Source organism: Pleurodeles waltl, chromosome 5, assembly GCF_031143425.1.
Source record: "Pleurodeles waltl isolate 20211129_DDA chromosome 5, aPleWal1.hap1.20221129, whole genome shotgun sequence".
NCBI classification, from domain to species: domain Eukaryota; kingdom Metazoa; phylum Chordata; class Amphibia; order Caudata; family Salamandridae; genus Pleurodeles; species Pleurodeles waltl.
In genome coordinates, this window is record NC_090444.1 from 654490527 (window position 1) to 654512175 (window position 21649).

At 42.2% G+C, this 21649-nt stretch overlaps 1 protein-coding gene across 2 annotated transcripts in view; it reads right to left on the reverse strand.

Annotated features, from left to right (window-relative positions):
• Nucleotides 1–1874: 1874 nt before the first annotated feature.
• LOC138295911 (protein unc-93 homolog A-like) overlaps nt 1875–21649 on the reverse strand; it is a 304727-nt gene continuing 284952 nt past the window's right edge. The window contains exons 8-9 of one of the 2 annotated variants that reach the window (XM_069234533.1): nt 7054–7185; nt 1875–3142 (exon numbers count right to left, since the gene is read on the reverse strand). In XM_069234533.1, coding sequence (XP_069090634.1) covers nt 2910–3142; nt 7054–7185 — 365 coding nt within the window. In that variant the 3' untranslated portion in view covers nt 1875–2909. The remainder of the gene's footprint in view (nt 3143–7053; nt 7186–21649) is intronic. The other variant, XM_069234534.1, reaches the window with a different exon arrangement.

Consider the following 21649-nt stretch of genomic DNA (forward strand, 5'->3'; position numbering starts at 1 on the left):
GTCAGTTGAGTGATGGTGATGTTTTCTCTTTACAAGTTTCTCATTTTTAAACTAAACTAATGCACTGTACATGGAACTCTTAACGAAAACAAGCGGAGAAAACACTAAGCTGTTGATATTTGGAGGTAGGTACAATTCTAAGTTACAGGACATACCATAGAAAAATAAAGCAGAAATCATTACAAGGAATTGAACAAATACTATAACTATGGTTATGCAGCATTTGTAAAGTTGGTCTCAAGTGTATTAGATTGTATCAACACTGAGCCCGAGTCAAGTGCCAAGTGCGGACCTAAAGATAGTACTAGTAAACGCCTTTGAAAAATCCCAAAGTAGTTAACTTAGACTTTTGTACGCAAAAGAAATGACAAAGCCCAGTGACTTTTGTGACTTGGGCCCCCCATGTTGAACTAACAATAAAATATATCTTCGTCGTATCATATCTCAAATGTAAAGATAATCTGTTGCTCTATATTAAAATGTAGGGGTGGTCCTTTTGAGCTTTGTGAACCTAGAGAACCAAATATCATTCTCCTTCGAGCATATAATTCTCCAGTCTTAGTTAGCAGAGTGGGATTCACTGATTGACCATTATTAGTGAAGGACGCACAGGTGGTCAATCAAAGACAGCAAACCATCTGCTGCGGGGTCATCCACCTTTTATGTATTTGGAGTTCACAACATTTAGGGTGGTCCATCAGATGCATACCTTGCCAGAGGAGAGTGGCAGTCACAGGTATGGAAAGATCAAAATGGTTATTGTGAGGAGGAAGAAAATCTCCCTGCATGGCAGCCATTTGCTATCTTGTTTTATACGAACTCCTGCTTTGAGAGTTTGTTTGTGAAAAAAATGATGCAGAGTGGGCCATGGCATCCACTTGGCAGTTAACCCATAACAGCGTGGGCAATCTGCTGCAGGGTAGGTTGAGGTGAGTCCTCCGCCACCACAACAGCCTCAACAGACTATTCACCAGAATGTGCATGACCCACACAGTGAAGCCATAAGAGAAATTATGCCTTGAAATATTGAATTATGACCACTTTCCTGTGGTGTACCCTATAAAGAATCTCATGCCATATTAATTCTAGGACTGCATTATTGTTTAGTCTAACATGGCTCAAGAAAATTTTGGATGTGATGAAGAGTTTAGCCGGCAAATTTTAGTCCATCAAGATGGCAGAGAATAATACCTTCCTGAGGGGCTGCCGCCTGCCAGATTTAAAATTGTCTGCCACTCCAGTAGACAACTCTGTGCCACCTTCATGGCGGTCCATGCCAATATAGGAAAGGTTTGATGAATGGTACTGTCAGACACGATGACCATGTGTCAAACTTTCCAAATTCTTTTCTTGTTTTCACAAATAAACTCTAAGCAAGAATTTCTTTTTAATAAACAAATACAAATGTTCCCCACATCGAGGTAGTTTTCTCCCCAGGTTTGAGATCATTATAGCTTATTTGCTGTCCCTTACCAAATGTCTTTTCCTGGCCATGACAGACAGGAAAAAAACACTTTACACCGCCCACCTTAAGTAGGGCAAGTGGTGTAAAATCTTCCCTCTGAAGGCCCCTATTTCATCGGGCCGTTGGTGAAAGTATTCAGTTGAGTGAGCTAATAGGGGCTCTGCTGACATAACACTTATGACCTGTCCGGCTCTAAATCAGACTGGCCAACTGAAGGTTTGACAGGCAGTACTCTGTCATATTTGCAATGGAGTACTTAATGCGCCAAATTTTAAATTAGGCCTAAGGCTCTTAGCAAGCGAGCTGATAACTTCTGATATGTGTGGTAACTCCAGTTACTACATACATTGGAACGGATTTTTGCAGTTTTTGTTGCACCTGGTGCGAAAGATTTGCATACCCTAGATAGTTTTCAGCAGGTCAAATCTGTCAATATTTATTAGGAAAAATATGATATTGAGAAACCTGCATTTTGGTGCCACAAGCACAAAATCTGCATTCTATTCTGTAATTCATGTAATATTCTGTAAATGTTTACAGGTTGTGTCAGTTTTAATTGTGTGATATGCAGTCATCAAGAGGGCCTCTGTATTCTAGTTCCTGGTCAGCACTCTGTGTCTTTTGCGTTTTACAAACGAAACGGGAATACTTATATACATACATACCCCGTAAAATCCATGCCTCGATGTAGGGTCACAGGGAGAACGTCACTCTTTATTGTTCATCACCAGGCATAGCCAAATCTACAGCCTCAAGATACAAACATCCTTTATATACAGTTGCTCTGTCATCCATTTTGTTTTCCCTTGGTTTATCAAAGGTAGATTTTGTAAACGTTCCAGAGTCCAAAAACGGTCAGCATTTTCAAAACGTTTGTGCCAGAGTACACACAGTCAGCAATAAGAGGTAATCTTGCTGTCTCTCACATGTAATAAAACAAATAATTGTTGACATTTGTTTCATTGTAGTGAAACCATAAATTACACTGGATAGGACTTTTGAAATCATTACAGTCAATGAAACTCTGATAGTTGTGTTGTGTTCAATGCTTATTCTAAAGGTGAGGTAATGTTAAATAAAATAAGTTCCCCTTTCAGTTACACAGACAAAGCTCCTGCTTCAAATTCTGTAGACCAGCTAAACTCATTGATGCATCATTTTCTATGTTCAACACTGGTGCTGGTCTTAGCCACATGCATGAAAACAGTACGAATACATTTAATATGGTCCATGACAGGTAAACCATTTCTTCCTCGAGGCTTTACAGGCATGTTCTGAGCCCAATTTAGACTATTTGATATTAGTTTTATCGTTTATATTTTAAGAAAAACCTATTTTATCAAAAATATCCAGTGTGGTTATGTATTGAAGTTTGAATTTATTCATGTCTCCTTGAATAGATGGGGTGTGTTGAGATGCTTGGATTTTTGGTAGTCGTGGACTTCTAGTTTTCTCGAATCTCTGTACTTGTGTCAGGCCGCTTCCTGGATTCGATGAATTCAACAGTTCCATAGAAAGCCATGCCAAGCACCAGGACAGACAGCACTATGTAAAGCTTCACGTAAACGCACAGGAAGGAGCTGTACGCAAAAGAAATGACAAAGCCCAGTGACTCCCAGAGGCGATAGTTTGCAAAGGCAGCCTCTTTGTGCTCAGCAAATAACACTCCATAAAGAGCTGTAAAGAAAAAAGCATGTTGAAAGGTTTACTGTAGACAAGGGTTTTTCCCTGTGAATAGATACATTATGCATCTCCTCTCAAACTTACTACTCATCTGTATGGTTGCAAGGTGGCTCTTTCTAATACAAAGTAACACAAACGTCATTGTGGATCAATCAACTCTTGTGTGAAGCCTGCGCAGTGCTAAAATTGCCTCGCTTCGCAGTGGGAACCCCAATCACAGTTTTTAAGCAAAGCCAGATCTATTTAAATAGCATAACTTTACTATGCATGAGATCCTACACCAAATAAAACCAGTCACATTCAAGGGAAGCTGAAATTAAAAAAGTAAAATCCCACCTGAAAAAAAAAATATTGCGCATTTATAATTATTAAAAGTGATGCAGAGAATTAGTTAAAATTAATGTAATCATTTAAAAAAACGTAATGTTACATTATGTTTTAAATTAACAATAGAGTGTTAACTATTTTATAATTAAATAATAAATACTATTTTTATATCATGCGGTGACGTTACATGTTCTATTCAGGAAGTAAAAGGTAACACGGCCCGCCTGAACTCCGCCACTTAGGAGTTTGGAGACCAGGCTAGGTGCCTGCCCAGGCAAGCCTTCTGTTGAAGTAAGTCGGACACTAGTACTTTGTTTGCATTTTGCTTTTATCGATCACTTTAGGAGACAGCGAGGGCTGCCTGCTCGTAATCTTCTATGGGGCATGTTAGGAACACCATCCTTTTACGTAACTTCCAATGGCCTGCTCCAATTTCACCAACTTTGAAGGCACTGGGAAAAATGGCACTTTCCTCTCGAATGTCACACAGTTCCACAGAGTTCGCCCAGCTCTAATAAGTAAATATGGACATGTTGCATGACCTAACAAGCATGACCTAATAATAGTATATCAACAATAGGGGGACTGGGAGTTATTTGGGCCACTGTACAGTCTCCCAAGTAGCTAATAACACAATAGATGTATACACTGTTCCAGAAAGGGAGGCGTCTAGGGGAACCTAAATGTTCAGGAGCGAGAGCCCTCACACATCCAATAGGATGTCATGCTTCATCATCGGGTTGCTCCTCGTCAGACCGGCGCTGCAATGTCTGACGGGCTCCCCATTTGGGGGCTCTTTGCCGGAGATCTTTTTATACGTGGCTGCCGTGGTGATAAATACTCACTCGAAGTAGTACTGGTCAGACACGTCTTCAGGCAGGAGAGTGGAAGGTTAAAATTAGTTCTCAGCCCTACTAAAATCAGTATAGTTTAATAATTCAGAAAGGTAGGGTTAAGACCAGGATTAAAAACACAAGGAAAGTGGAAAATTAGAGTTAATGCTCAGCCGCTTTCTAACTAGAACTTAAGGGTGGGAAATTATCACCAATCCCTATAGTATGGTCAACATGTTTCGCGTATGATGGTCTATACAGATCCTTTGACGCTTCTTCAGGACCAACAATGAAAACTTCCCCTGACTCTTAATAAATTGAGGGAGATCAAATAATTGAAAATCACATACAAGAAATGCAGTCACTTACATTGGAGTAAACTGTCTGTCAAAAATAAGGAACAAAAAAGGTCGCCCATCCCTCGTCATACGGGGGGGCCCCATGAGAAGTAGCATGCCGTAAGCGGTCACTATAGTTGAGTGCCGGTGCACCACAGGATAACCTACCCTGGCGTGCTCTCCCGTAATAGTATAGACACCGCAGGTCAGCCTAAAAAACGGTAGGTTGAGCATGGGTATACATAACCCTTATAAGCACCAGCACAATTTAGATAGCAAACGAATAAGGAAAAATAGATAGATGTGAGCCTGTTGTCTTGTGAAAGAGAACCGTGATGGTGGTGTGACAACACCACTAGTCTCACTACGAGTGTCACAGTGTGCAGTGCAGCACATTTTATCAGGGAGAGGAGAATACCTTATTACAATCGTGGGTGTGTTAACCTTTATGAGTTTGCTATTTTACAGAAATAGCCTACTGGAATATCCGAGTCAACACAAAATACCCAAAGTTTGGGAACAGAGATGGTAAAGTGTTATTAATAGGTGTGTTCCACAAAATGATTAAGAAACACAAAGAGAAATTTGTCTAAAATATAAAAGTAAAAAAATAAATAAACGGAGCCTGCTAGGTCCACAAAAAATACACAAGCAGATCCCGATAAAAGATGGATGACCTTAGTGACTAGATTAACAGCTAAATCATGTTGACTGGTCAACTAAGGGATCATTGAGACTCCCTGTCCATCCTCGCCCGTGTGTCTATTAATCTGTCCAGGGTGCCCTTTTATGAATATAAATAAAGCAACACAGTTAGACACCTTATGGCATTTTAGCAGTTCCAGGTCCCGAACCTAAAAATGGATCCCAGGGCTTCCCCCAACAGTAGGGTGGAGCCCACCTGGTGTCTCACCACCACAACAGGTGAGGACTCAATGATAAAGTATGCCACTTAGAAATATGAAGGTGAGAATTCACAGTGCGTATTTAACTATATTTTAGGAGGACCCTTCACTTAGGCATAGGATCTGATGAAGTGGAGGAATCCCTGTGTCTAATTTTCCCCTATCCCCCTTATGTGACTACTACCACATACATGTTCAGATTCGTTGCTGGATATGAGATCACTACACTGGAACTGTTTTATCATCCTGCATGCAGACTTACCCTGGAAGTATTTATAACGAGGAAGCCCTTTCGTTCCCCAACCTGACTACTCAAAAGTACAACAGCCAGAGTTAAGAAGTGTAGGAGAACAACGTAGGGCCTGCAGCGACAGAAAGGACAAGTGGGTACGAAGTGATGCATATAGATGTTTCAGTGATCAGTAGAGGCCGACAGCGAAGACAATGCAGTGGCTATATCATGTAACGGTGTGCAGGTGCAAACCAATTTTGCATGTTTGAGCAACACTTTTCCATGTAATCGAAAGCCTGACTATTTTATGTTGTTATTTATATCAGTGAGCAGTGCTAATTCAGCAATATAGGAGTCATAAAATGCTTTTCCATGATAATTAACAATGCAAAAAGTGCTTCTATTGCATGCACAAGGCTTTTTTTCACAAGCAGGCCTTTCCAAAATACAATATATCATGATTGATTGTTTTCTGAGCGCGTACAGGTTGAAAAGAGGGCCATATACCTTTCTGTTCATTACTAAAAGACTGCTCTCTACGGTGTGTATATTAGCGGCATAACACTATCAGTTAGAACATGAGCTGCAGACAGTATAGTTCAGAAACGGAGAGATCTAACCTCTGCTTCATTTTCCAAGCTGTCTCACCTGTGTAGGTGCACAAACTCATACGAGTAACAGAGAAGGTGCACGTGATTTTTTTCAAAATCTGTGGTAGCCACACTGCTCCTTGACAGATTTTAGATACTCAGGGATTATAATGTCGGGCAAACAATACAATAAGTGATACATAGAAAGATGTACAACATTACACACCAGAACAACACCTATTTGAGTGCAAAAACAAAACAAGTGAATAAGTGATGCACAGGGAAATAAAGTGGTCAAGGCCACGCAAATATTAAGAACGCAAGAAAGTATTCAAACCCAAGCCCCTTAATTTAATCGTGGGCACATTGGACCACCACATAGTAAAGGGCATTTGGCTTCTCAAATGATCTGAAAAAGCTGCAAACAACCTTCAGTGAAATTATTTAACCTGTTCTCAAACATATTCATTTCTGTAGTCTGACATTGCAATGTGAATTAACTATTGAGTCACTTGACTTCCATTCAGTCACTCGACTTGCCTTGTCCTAATTCGCTCTGAAACCTGGTCATAAGACGAGACTCACACATCATTCCTGGTTCTGCCGCACATTATGGGATGCATTTCTTCTGGCATTTTTAAATATTTTCATTTGTATTTCTGAAGGTGCTCAAAACTTACCATTCAGCAAGGTTTGACAGATGGCATCAGACATGCTCCACAGAGCAGGAAAGATGAAGAAAACCGCAAACTGATCAGGGTGAGGTTTCCAAAGTAATAAGGAAATGATACAGGAAGCGCTGGTTACTGCCGCTGTGTGGAGAGGACACTGTCACACACAACATATTTGTGCTAGGATGTTAGCATTTTAGATAGACAGAGACCATTTCTTTATTTAGAAGCAAAAGCCAGGGTTTTGAGAGAGAGAAGGAGAGGGAGAGAGTGGGAGAGCATGAGATGTTTTAGGTTATTATCCTTGTTGGGACTTTGGTGTGAAAATTCACTCACGCTGTGGAGACTTGGTTGCATTGTAAGGACTTGAACTCGCAGACATCTCTTTTTTAAGATTTTATGCAAATCTTATTATATAGGGATTATCATTGTGACTTAACCAGTCATGGATGTCTGGTAGATGTACACCACCACGTTTGGTAGATGTACTGCACCATAGGCTGTTATCAACTTATTTGTGTTAACCCGTCCACATCCATCTAAGTGATTGCTGCATCCAGCAAATGAAATTCCACCGCTGTGTAAAAACACTTAAGTCACATACACCTACTTCCCGAGAACACCCTGAAGACTAAGAGCCTGATTATGACCTTGGAGGATGGGATACTCCGTCAACAATGTGACAGATATCCTGCCTGCCGTTTTCCAGGTTCCATAGGATATAATGGAACTTGTAATATGTCAGACGGGAAATCCATTATGTTTGTGACGGAGTATCCCATCGCCAAGGTCGTAATCAGACTCTAAATCTTGTTGAGATGTTGTCTAACATTACAGTCACCAACAGGTAAGATAACAGTCTCAAGTAATGAAACACAGACAAAATGTCTTGCACACATACTCTAGCCACAGTTGCGCACAAAACAGACACTACCAAAACGGTGATCATGCACATGGAGTTGCATAGATGAATAGTTAAATACAGCTAAAACCTTCTCACAAAGCTCAAACATTGAATGAAGACACCAACTGAAACACAAATATTAGAATGAGAAACAATAACTGAATGATTAGAATGACGAGGGACATATGCAGGATTTTTAATTCAGGACTTACCTCATCCCAGCTCTAGGGACACCTAGAGATAAAAAAGTGAATCATGTTTGCTGATATGAAATATAATAGTATGCCACTGGCTTTCTTCATGGAGGTATTACTGAAAACATTTTCACAGATTTGTAGCCATCCATTTGTGGAGCTATCTGGAAGGTCTCAAACAAACTTAAACATTCCATATCACTTTTCTTAACTTTTCTGAACATACCACAAAAAGTACATAATGCCTGATGCTGCCATTTTGAAGACCATAAATATATTTGAAGGTCACCACTATACACGTGCACACACACTCACACAAACACACATGCACACACACATACAACACTGTAGAAAATGTAATATAAGTTCAAATAAATTGCACATATATTTGCCTAATAAATCACAGTAGAAATTCGCTAAATGTGTGGCTCACCTCCTACCACAACACGATCACCATGGAAGGCAGGGCACATAACAGTTACACAGCTAAAAACCTGGCATCCTGGAGACAGCAATTGACATTGGCCTTTCTCAAGTAGCTCTAGAAAGAGCAGCTATCAACTTCAAATAGAAATTGAAGTGTCTGCATAATGGAATGCACAAAATGCCCACAGCTCTGCATTTCAAGCTGAAGGTATCAGACCTGGTGTTAGAATATTGCATGCAGGAATGTGAATATTTCCAAGTGACCATGAAACAGAAGTGCTATCGCACAGACAAGGGGGACGGAATGTCAGAAAATGGCAACAATGTCCTCATAATTCAACAATAATAATAATATTAATAATTATTATTATTATTATTTTCAGGGAAATAGACTTCCGAGAGGTATACCTTATTCATTATACAGAAATAAATTAAAAACATGCACATATGTTTTTTTTACGGGGCATTAACCCCTGCGCTGCCAGGCCTTTATCCCTCCTGTGCTGAGCCTTTTTTGGCTATTTGGGGCAATTCTCACTTAGGCCCTCATAACATTTTGTCCACATAAGCTATCCACGCCAAATTTGCTTCCTTTTTTCCAACATCCTAGGGATTCTAGGGGTACCCAGAGTTTGTGGGTTCCCTTGGAGGAGACCAAGAAATTAGTCAAAGTACAGCAAAAATGTAGTTTTTTCCCAAAACGCGAAGAAAGGGCTGCAGAAGAAGGCTTGTGTTTTTTTCCCTGAAAAATAGCACCAACAAAGGGTTTGGAGTGCTAAAATTACCATCTTCCCAGCTTCCAGGAACAGGCAGACTTGAATCAGAAAACCACATTTTTCAACACAATTTTGGCATTTTACTGGGACATACCCCATTTTTACTATTTTTTTGTGCTTTCAGCCTCCTTCCAGTTAGTGACAGAAATGGGTGTGAAACCAATGCTGGATCCTGGAAAGCTAAACATTTTAAAAAAACAAACAAAATTCTGAGTTCAGCAAGGGGTCATTTGTGTAGATCCTACAAGGTTTTCCTGCAGAAAATAACACCTGAAATAAAGAAATATTGAAAAAGAGGATGAAAAAACAGCCATTTTTCTCCACGTTTTAATATGTAACTTTTTCCTGCAATGTCAGAATTTTGAAAGCAATATACCATTATCTTTGCTGGACTCTTCTGGTTGCGGGGATATATAGGGCTTGTAGGTTCATCAAGAACCCTAGGTACCCAGAGCTAATAAATGAGCTGCACCTTACAATGGGTTTTCATTCTATACCGGGTATACAGCAATTCATTTGCTGAAATATAAAGAGTGAAAAATGGGTATCAAGTAAACCTTTGTATTTCCAAAATGGGCACAAGTTAAGGTGTTGAGAAGCAGTGGTTATACGCACATCTCTGAATTCGGGGGTGCCCATACTAGCATGTGAATTGCAGGACATTTCTCAAATAGTTGTCTTTTTTACACACTGTCTTCAATTTGGAAGGAAAAATGTAGAGAAAGACAAGGGACAATAACACTTGTTCTGCTATTCTGTGTTCCCCTAAGTCTCCCGATAAAAATGGTACCTCACTTGTGTGGGTAGGCCTAATGCCTGCGACAGGAAACACATCATGGGCACATCACATTTTCCCAAAGAAAACTGATGTGTTTTTTGGAAAGTGTCTATCTGTGGATTTTGGCCTCTAGCTTAGCCTGCACCTAGGAAAACCTACCAAACCTGTGCAGTTTTGAAAACTAGACACCTAGGGGAATCCAGGATGGGGTTACTTGTGGGGCTTTCACCATGTTCTGTTACCCAGAATCCTTTGCAAACCTCAAAATATGGCTAAAAAACACTTTTTCCTCACATTTCAGTGACAGAAAGTTCTGGAATCTGAGAGAGGCCACAAATTTCCTTCCACCCAGCATTCCCCCAAGTCTCCTGATAAAAATGGTACCTCACTTGTGTGGGTAGGCCTAGCGTCTGTGACAGAAAATGCCCCAAAACACAACATGGACACATAACACTTTCTCAAAGAAAACAGCAGTTTTTTGGAAAGTGCCTAGCTGTGGATTTTGGCCCCTAGCTCAGCCTGCACCTAGGAAAACCTACCAAACCTGTGTAGTTTTGGAAACTAGACACCTAGGGGAATCCAGGATGGGGTGACTTGTGGGGCTCTCACCAGGTTCTGTTACCCAGAATCCTTTGCAAACCTCAAAATGTGGCCAAAAAACACTTTTTCTCACATTTCGGTGACAGAAAGTTCTGGAATCTGAGAGGAGCCACAAATTTCCTTCCACCCAGCATTCCTCCAAGTCTCCCAATAAAAATGGTACCTCACTTGTGTGGGTAGGCCCAGTGCCCGCAAAAGAAAATGCCCCAAAACACTATGTGGACACATCAAAATGATCAAATACTAAACTACCTGTTTTTGTGGGGGGTGGGGACCTTAGTTTGTGGTCCTGGGCTCAGCAGCCATATAGGGAAACCTACCCAACCCAAACATTTCTGAAAACCAGACACCCGATGGAATCCAGGGAGGTGTGACTTGTGTGGATCCCCCAATGTTTCATTACCCAAAATCCTCAGTAAACCTCAAATTTAGCTAATAAAATCAAATTTTTCCCACATTTCTGTGTGGGAGCACCGCACAGGGACAAATTTCCTACCACACAACGTTCCCCTCAGTCGTCTCCTGGTAAAAATGATACCTCACTTGCATAGGTGGGCTAAGTGCCTGTGACAGGGAAGAGGCAAAAACATGTTGAAATTGAGCGGGAACCAAAGCGGGTCCAAAAGAGCAGTTTGAAAAAAAAACATTTTTAGGCTCACAAGTACAGCAGAATTTTTATTGGTATGGATAAGATAATGCTGGGTGGTAGGAATTTTGTGGATTCCTGCAGATTCCGGTATGTTCCATCACAAAAATGTGTGATTTCCAGCAAAGTTGGAGGTTTGCATGGCATTGTGGGTAAGAAAATGGTGCGGGGTACATGTGAAGCACACCACACTGGAATCACCCAGATGTTTAGTTTTCAGATGTGTCTAGGTCTTGTGGCGTTTCCTACGTGGCAGCGTCCCAAAGTCCAAAAAGTGCAGCCCTCACCATTCCAAGTGGGACGATTTTGAGAGTTAGCCAAGCTCTCATGGCCCAAATGTAAAACCAAAACCCAAAATAATCAAAAGTCCTCTTGCTTGCCATGGGATAAGATGTTTTAGTGTGCGAAGGAGAGCTGAAAGACTGTTACCCCCTTCAGTTGGGGTGGGGGCATAACCATGCCCATATTGGTTGGTAGCCACCACCCCACTATTTTTTTTTTTTAATTCCTTGGCATCGAGTAGACTTTCTGCCCCCCGGGTGTGGATTGGGGGTAATTACCCCATCTGCCCACTGGTGGGAAGAACAAATTTGGCCCCATTTATTTGGGGTGGGGGTAAGGACCATACCCCAACCCTCTTATTTTGAAAAAAAATCTTCCCTGGTCTCTGGTGGGCTCTCTGCCTCCCCCCACTTTGGGGCAGATGGGCCTTCCAAAAAAGGCTGATCTGGGCAGATATGGCCAACAGTAATGTGCCCCCGTGGAGAGCGACCTTGCCCAAGGGGCTGCCCCCCCAAACAAAACACACACATACACACAGACCAATCCCTTGTGCCTAAGTGGTTTCTGCCCCCGGGGGCAGATTGGCCTAATAGAATTAGGCTGATCTGCCCCCAAGGTAGCAGAAATAGCTTAAAATAAATCCCCCCCCCAGGGGAGCGACCCTTGCCTAAGGGGTCGGTCCCCACATGTATAAAAAAAAAAAAATCCCTGGTGTCTAGGTGTGTCTGCCCCCCCTGCGGGCAGATCGGACTAATTACAATAGGCCGATCTGCCCCCAAGGGGGGGCAGAAATGGCCTTCAACAATTTTTGCCCCCCACAGGGGAGCGACCCTTGCCTAAGGGGTCTCTCCCCTCGCGTGAAATTGACCATCCCAAAAAAAATCCCTGGTGTCTAGTGGTTTCTGCCCCCTTTGGGGGCAGATTGGCCTTATAAAAATAGGCTGATCTGCCCCCAGAAATGGCCTAAATATAATTTGCCCCCCAGGAGAGTGACCCTTGCCTAAGGAGTCGTTCCCCTCGTCTGCAAAATAAAAAAAAAAGATCCCTGGCGACTAGAGGTTTCTGCCCCCCGGGGGGTGGATCGCCCTAACAGTAGGCCGATCTGCCCCCATGGGCAGAAAAGGCCTTGAAAATAATTGCCCCTCTGGGGAGCGACCCTTGCCCAAGGGGTCGGTCCCCTTATGCCACTTTTACAAAGAAAAATTATCCCTGGTGTCTAGTGGCCATTTCAGCAGCCAGATCGCTTCATGATCCGGCTGCTGAAATGCTCTGAGCGACTTCAAAGGAAAGGAAATTCCTTTCCTTCCTTTTGAAGCCTCTCAGGCCCCCATCACATGATCGGAAGAGAAATGCAAATGCATTTCTCTTCCGGAGGCGACCTTTGGTGAGCACAGGAGCACTGTGCTGTGGGACGTAACCATTACGTCCCCAGCTAAGAACCAGTTAAGAGTATTTGTTTGCCTAAATCACTGATTTGCAAAGTTACTACTTATTGTTGTATGAAAATTGAATGTGCTTCATTGTTATAAGAAACCAATTACAACTTTCACAAATCTCCGTTATTATGATCTTCGACTCCTGCCCTTGGTACCGAAACAAGATATAGTTTTATATCATTGCTTTTAGGTTTTAAAAGTTTTGTTTATATTCAGGTGCTATGACATCCACATAGTTGTGGAACAGGTGATGGAAGGCCATAGAAGTCATACAAGGAATCAGACTCCTCATAGCCTACTTACATCACCACCTTGTTGTATTGTCTGCTTGTGCTCTTGTTTGAATTTAGCCACTATTTTGGGAGCTTAAAATCCTCCAACAGAGCAAGTCAGGGAGATATCACTGAAAAGTGCACAGTGAGGTTGAATACCTTATTCCCATGTTCGTGCTGGAGCTTTGAATTTCATTGCAAAAGCTCAGAATCTGATGATCTGAATATCTTGCTAGCTGGGATGACATCTTGGTTGAATACCATCTTCTCCATGTCCCAGCCTTCTGGCAGTTAACATTTTTTTACTCTAAAATTCTCAGGTTGCTGAAAATCTTCATTGTGGCCAAATCTAAAGATGTAAAGGTGCCGGAGACAGGTTCAATGACTCTCTTCATACTCAACTGATCAGCTAGTTCTTCTATAAAGGTTTAATTCTTGCCCTTTTCTCCCTGACACCACAGAAGGCTAACTAGTCTAAACCTATAGAAGCTCTTTGAAAACTGTGCCTCTCAAAAAGGTTTCGGCAGTTCAGTTGACTTGATGCAAAAGTATTTCAGAAGACACTAATTTATGGTTTTTCAAAATAGCTGTAGGCCACCTGCACTGCTGGAGCTCTGCCATCCCACCAGTTGACTTGCCTTTTAAAATAAGGTACCTCACTGTTCTCACCAATGGACAACCTACTAAGGCTGGATTCAGTTCAGGGCATTCACTGGGGACACAGGAGCTAGCTTGGCTATGGCAAGGCAAGCACCAAGGCAGGCTCAGACTGTAGCTTTGTTTCAATATACTTTTATGCTATTTTATGGGTTTCTGCCTTACATCATTATGGTGACTTGGGGTCTGATTTATGAGTTGGCCCTGATGGAGGTGCCACCTGCCAAATTTAGAAGTGGTAGACATTTCTAAAGCATTGGCAGGAATCACTGTCACAACATTTTCTGTCAATGCTTTTTGAAGCTTGGTGCATGGCTCCTTCAACATGGCGGAGTCATTGATCAAACTTAGGGGCATATTTATGAGAAGCTTACACCAGCATTGCACCAAAACTTTTGGTGTATTGATGGTGCAAGCACTATTCCAGAACTATGAGACAACACATTCGCCCAAATGTGTAATTTTTCTAGATTTGCATCATTTAAAACTGCACCTCAAGCTGCTGCGCCACACAGAAATTAATATATTCAAGGTAGGCGTTCCGCCGCAAAAAGTCCTGTAGAACTAATGTAGTGATATTTATGGCTTTGACAATGTGTGCTGCAGCGCATGAATGTGACACGAAAAGCCAAAATCTGCCAAAATTTCATGTGCATCAGTAACTCAGGCATACTAAATGACGCAGTGGTTGTGCTATATAAACCTGAACATCCAAAAACACTTTGGCAAGCTCAACCACACCTTGGAGATAATCATTCTGCAATTAGGAGCACCGAGAAGACCACCACAAAGGCAGCAAAGGAGGAGGACCGTGACTTCCGACTGCGAAGCTCCCTCAACAACCACAGGGTGGATGAGGTGATAAAATTTGTAAGGCACAGAAGGGAGTCCATCATCGATTTCCAGCAAAGGACTGGGCCAAGCCTGTTGCAACCAACTGCCAGGCCCATCAACATTCCTCCACAGGAGAAACTGATTGCTGTGTTACACCTGATGTCCACTGGGTCTTTCCAGGTCACAACAGCAAGAGTTCCAGGAATATCCCAGGCATCTTTGCCTGCCTCCTTGTCCACTGTCCTGGATGCTATCATTTGCCGCAGACCAAAGTACCTCATCTTCCACAAGACACAACAAAATCAGAGGGAGACCAAGCAAGGCTTCTTTGGAATTGCAGGGTTTACACATGTCTTGGGGGCTATGGACTGCACATGTGCCACTGGTTCCCCCAACTGAAACAGCACACCTGTTCTGCAATCAGAAACACACTCATTCTGTCAATGTCCAGGCCATCGTGGATCATCTGGGGAGGTTCACCAATGTGCTAGCCAAATACCCAGGGAGTGCACATGATGCAAAGATCTTCACGCACAGCATCATAAATGAGTGGTTCTAGAATGGCCGATATGAGAATTGCCTATTTGTTGGTAAGTAAATTTGAACTATACATTACACAAACTAAAATATAAAATTGTATGACAGAATCATCATATCCATGTCTATTGATGGAGCAAGGGCCAGATGTATGAGGGGTGTGCCTAAAACTTCCACCATGAATCATGGTACATGCATAGTGCAATTCCATAACTCTGATTGGCACACTAATAGTGGTGTAACAAAACTTGAGGGGACCCCCCTGCAAAGTACCTGGAGGGGCCCCCTTCCCAAGTCAGGGGCCTGCTGCCCGTGCACAGTGAACTGTGCTGAGGGGAACCTCTGGAGTTTGGGGGCCCCACCACACCACGTGGCTTTACACCGCTGCACACAAAGAACCTTTGGGTGGCTTTTTATGTTAAAGCATGTAGGACAAAAGCTACCTTGTGTCAAATGCTGTGTTGCTTCACTGTGTTCAAGGGTGATGTCCCATATGTGTTGTGGTGGTGTTTCCATTAAACTATCATGGTTGATAACATATGTCATCTATACCAAACAAGGAAAATCTGGGAATGTGTCCAAAAATAGTGCCCACCAGCTGAGGATAAATATGATTAGTCCCTGATTTTACTACTACTTACAATGTGTGCTTAATTCCGTGGCACACATTCATAGTTGACTATGCCTTTAAGGGTCATATATGTCCAGAAATGTGTCTTTTTATGCACAAAGATCTGCATCCACCATGGTGCAAGGGTGCCTATGTTTGTGCTAGCCAGCCCATTGCGAGCCAGTTCAGGGTAAAAGGACCGGAAAGTGCTAGGTGGCCAAAATACTGGACAACATTGGCCTTCCTAGTGATGAAATGCAGTGTAGAAATGTGACTTTATGTGCTGCACTGTACCACCTCCCATTTCTGGCCCCAAATGTTATGTATATTTAGTGGGAACAACGTACAGAAAGATGGACCTATTAATGTCACCTACTGACATTCCTGCACTTATCTTCTATGTCAGTAGCTAAAGAACATCTGTGAGCAGTAACGTCTCACTCCACTCCACTCTGTGTGAAAGAATGGAACCACATAATATGTACTGGTTAATGAATCACATCAAAATGTATGGGTATGCCTGAGATATTCTTGTGAGTGCAAAGGCTACACAATTGATACTTGTGTCTCTTCAATGGTGTACCTACTCTTGGGATCAGTCAAATTTCCAAATTTTGAAAGGTGTGAAAACAAATACTGTCATATTGAATACATATGTCACACAGGCAAGTATACTTGTATGTAGTAAAATGTTACTGGAAAAACACTGGAAGTAGCCTATACAGAGATCACATGGGGCATGCAATGTAAGTGTAAGCCCCAGAATGTTTTAAAAGTCTATATTGTGCAACTTAATCACATATACAGTACTAAACAGATACATGTCTCATCCATACTGACAGTGTGTACCCACACATATACATAGTGAATAAGCAACATTTACATATGTAAGCAACATGATAGTTAACCAGTTTTGTGTTGTCATTTTTCCTATTGAAATGCTTATCAATGCCTCAGTGTGAAACTCATAGAGTCCAACACAATGCTGTGAAAAATGTCAGTCATCAGTCAAGAACATAGATTACAATGCAACCTGTTCAAGGCATCAGAGTGTACTCAGGATACCAATGTCAACATTCAGTGGTCACAGAAATGATGATAGAGTTAAGGCATAGAAGTGCAGATTGCCCTACAAGTTACAGTCATTCACATTCATGTTAAACCCTTTGCTGCCAGGCCTTTTCTCCCTCAGGTGTCAGGCCTTTTTTTGGCTATTCGAGGCAGTTGCCGCTTAGGCCCTCATAACTTTTTGTCCACATAAGCTACCCACACCAAATTTGCGTCCTTTTTTTCCAACATCCTAGGGATTCTAGAGGTGCGGAGAGTTGGTGGGTTCCCCTGAAGGAGACCAAGAAATTAGCCAAAATACAGCAAAAATTTCGTTTTAAAAAAAAAAAAGGGAAAAAGGGCTGCAGACGAAGGCTTGTGGTTTTTTCCCTGAAAATGGCATCAACAAAGGGTTTGCTAAAATCACCATCTTCCTAGCTTTAAGGAACAGGCAGACATGAATCAGAAAACACAATTTTTCAACACAATGTTGGCATTTTACTGGGACATACCCCATTTTTTATATTTTTTGTGCTTTCAGTCTCCTTCCAGTTAGTGACAGAAATGGGTGTGAAACCAATGCTAGATCCAAGAAGGTTAAACATTTCTGAAAAGAAGACAACATTCTGAATCCAGCAAGGGGTAATTTGTGTAGATCCTACAAGGTTTTCCTGCAGAAAATAACAGCTGAAATAAAAAAGAATTGAAATAGAGGTGAAAAAACTGATCTTTTTCTCCACGTTTTATTCTGTAACTTTTTCCTGCAATGTCAGAATTTTGAAAGCAATACACCATTATCTCTGCTGGACTCTTCTGGTTGCGGGTATATATAGGGCTTGTAGGTTCATCAAGAACCCTAGGTACCCAGCGCTAATCAATGAGCTGCACCTTGCAATGGGTTTTCATTCTATACCGGGTATACAGCAATTCATTTGCTGAAATATAAAGAGTGAAAAATAGGTATCCAGAAAACCTTTATATTTCCAAAATGGTCACAAGATAAGGTGTTGAGAAGCAGTGGTTATTTGAACGTCTCTGAATTCGGGGGTGCCCATACTAGCATGTGAATTACAGGGCATTTCTCAAATAGACTTCTTTTTTACCCAATGTCTTCAATTTGGAAGGACAAAATGTAGAGAAAGGCAAGGGGCAATAACACTTCTTTTACTATTCTGTGTTACCCCCAAGTCTCCCGATAAAAATGGTACCTCACTTGCGTGGGTATGCCTAATGATCACAACAGGAAACGCAACATGGACACATCACATTTTTACATTGAAATCTGACGTGTTTTTTGCAAAGTGCCTAGCTGTGGATTTTGTCCTCTAGCTCAACCGGCATCTGGGGAAACCTACCCATCCTGTGCATTTGTTAAAACTAGACACCTAGGGGAATCCAGGATGGGGTGACCTGTGGGGCTCTCACCAGGTTCTGTTACCCAGAATCCTTTGCTAACCTCAAAATTTGGCCCAAAAAACACTTTTTCCTCAAATTTTGGTGACAGACAGTTCTGGAATCTGCGAAGAGCCACAAATGTCCTTCCACCCAGCATTCCCCCAAGTCTCCCGATAAAAATGGTACCTCACTTGTGTGGGTAGGCCTAACGCCCGTGGCAGGAAATGCCACAAAACACAACGTGGACACATCACATTTTCCAAAAGATAACAGAGCTGCATTTTGCAAAGTGCCAAGCTGTGGATTTTGGCCTCAGCCGACACCTAGGCAAACCTACCAAACCTGCGCATTTTTGAAAACTAGTCACCTAGGGGAATCGAAGCTGGGGTGACTTGTGGGAATCTCACTGGGTTCTGTTACCCAGAATCCTTTGCAAACCCCAAAACACTATGTGCACACATCAAAGTTATCAAATACTAAGCTACCTGTTTTTGCTGGGTGGGGGGGGACCTGAGTTTTTGGTCCTGGGCTCAGCATCCACTTAGGGAAACCTACCAAACCCAAACATGTCTGAAAACTAGACACCCAAGGGAATCCAGGGAAGTGTGACTTGCATGGATCCCCCAATGTCTTCTTACCCAGAATCCTAAGCAAACCTCAAATTTAGCTAAAGAATCAAATTTGTCCCACACTTTTGTGTAGGAGGACCGCACAGGGACAAATTTCCTACCACCCAACCTTCCCCTTAGTCTCCTGGTAAAAATTATACCTCACTTGTGTAGGTGGGCCAAGTGCCTGTGACAGGGAAGAAGGAAAAATATGTCAAAATTGAGGGGGAACCAAAGTGGGTCCAAAAGGGCAGTGTAAGGAAATGCCTTCCTTGGCATGGTTACCCCTTAACTTTTTTCCTTTTGTTGATGCCAGTTATGATTGAAAGTGTGCTGGGACCCTGTTAACCAGGCCCCAGCACCAGTGTTCTTTCCCTAAACTGTATGTCACATTGTCCTTTCCTCGGGATCTGCACGTTGCTGAACAAAAGGCCCACCTCCCGGCATCACCAATTCAGAAAGCTATTATAGCATAGAGTTATGATGAAGCCAGGCGGGGGGAAGGGAATTAGGGTAGGGAACTGCAGGGAGAGAGATCTGAAAAGAAACGGTTAGATCAAATATGCATATACTCATTTATAACAGTATAACTCATCAATAGACTCTTGAATAAAGGCGTCTCTGTGATATCAGATTAAGACCCTTTTTGTGAAAATGAGGGCGAAGACCCTTATTTGAATCATGGAACAAGAACAACCTACAACCTCTGAACCAAGAGATGGCAAGAGCTTTGGACTATGGTCATACTCTGAATATCAATCCTGTAACAACTATGCATTCATAACATAAACATTTGATCTCAGCCTAGAAATTCTCAAAGACATAAATATGTATCTTACATATCATGCTCTCCAAAAAACAATGAAAACTATAATTTGCTTATCTCCGAAATGCTTTCACATTTACTATCTAGGCCTGAAAGTTTTACTCATTTAACTTGAAGTGCTTTGTTCGTTGGGCAGAAGCGCCTTGTTTTGTTGTTCATTAAGCGCTTTTATTATTATACATGAAGCGATTTGTTAATTATTCCAGAAAAGCGCTTTTACTTGTCTTGTCTGAAGCGCTACGCTCGTTATGCCAAAGGCGTTTTACTCATGTGGACCAAAGCACTTTGATTGCCGTGCCAAGGGCGCTTTACTCATGTGGATTGAAGCGCTTTGATTGCCGTGCCAAGGGCGCTTTACTCATCTGGACTGAAGCGCTTTGATTGCCGTGCCAAGGGCGCTTTACATGTGTGGCCTGGAACACTTTGCTCGTTGTGCTAAGGGGTGCTTTACTCCTGTGATCCAAAACTTTTTGATCGTCGCGCCGAGGCTGCTTTACCTTTGAAACTGAAAACGCTTTGCTCGTGTGCTAAGGGGCGCTTTACTTTTGGAAGTAACAACTCCCTTCAAGATTGGGCTCATCAAGACCTTACCGCTATGAGTACGACCTACTCGTATCTGAGTTCAACATGGAAGCAAGGATACTCCGATTTGCTGTCAATCTACCATGCTGGAAATCTGCTCTTCTTCAGAGGAACCCCCATGAGGTCTGACTGCATTGAAGTCTTCAAAATAGTGAGCAATGTGCTTGCCTGTGGCTGGGCTTTATAGGCCTGCCACACCCCAAGATGGCCACCACCTCTAAAAACCTGGGAATTGTAGTTCCTTCATAGAATAGCACTGATAAGTTCATCTTGACCACCAATGTCCTGACCCTGCAGCTACAGGAGCTTTACCACAGGGAAGATGACGCTGATGACCACTTTTAGAACAGGTGGGGATGACAAGTGGTGCATATGAAGCATCGCAAATACACGCAGCAGTGTTTCGGGCAGGACCTGGACTGCGCACAGACTTATTCCTGACATGAAACCCTCTCCCAAGCGCGGTCCAGGGCCCGGCTTATCAGGATGGAGGAGATTAAAGCGTTGCACCAAACGTGGTGCATGGACATGTCTTGTAGGTTCCCAAGAGTCATTTTCCAGTCTGTATCCTTTCCAGGACACTAAGGGGGTTATTCCAACTTTGGAGGAGGTGGTAATTCGTCCCAAATGTGACGGATTTACCACCAGACGTATTACGAGTTCCATAGGATATAATGGACTCGTAATACGGCTGGTGGTATATCCGTCACTTTACCGTCACTTTTGGGACGGATTACCACTTCCTCCAAAGTTGGAATAACCCCCTAAGTACCAAAGAGAAGACCCACGATATCTGGAGTCTAAGATAGATCGCACCTCATACTCCCAATGACCTTGGACTAATAGAGGAGCAGGTTGTGTGACACTTGAGGGCGAAGCAGGTTTAAGAAGTGAAGTGTGAAACACCGGATTAATTTTCAAGGACGATGGTAATTTTAGTTTATATGTTACTGGATTCACTTGTCGCAGAACTTCATAGGGCTCTATGAATTTTGGATGAAACATATTTTTATTTTTTAATGCAAAGATTTTCATGGATAACCAAACTCTATCTTTGTCTGTACACTGAGGACCAGGCTGGTATTTTTTCTCATATTGCATTTTATATTTAGTCTTTGCTTGATGTATATTTGTTTGCAATTGTGAATGTACCTTTTTCATGTGTGTTAACATGTCCATGACTGCTGGAGTGGTT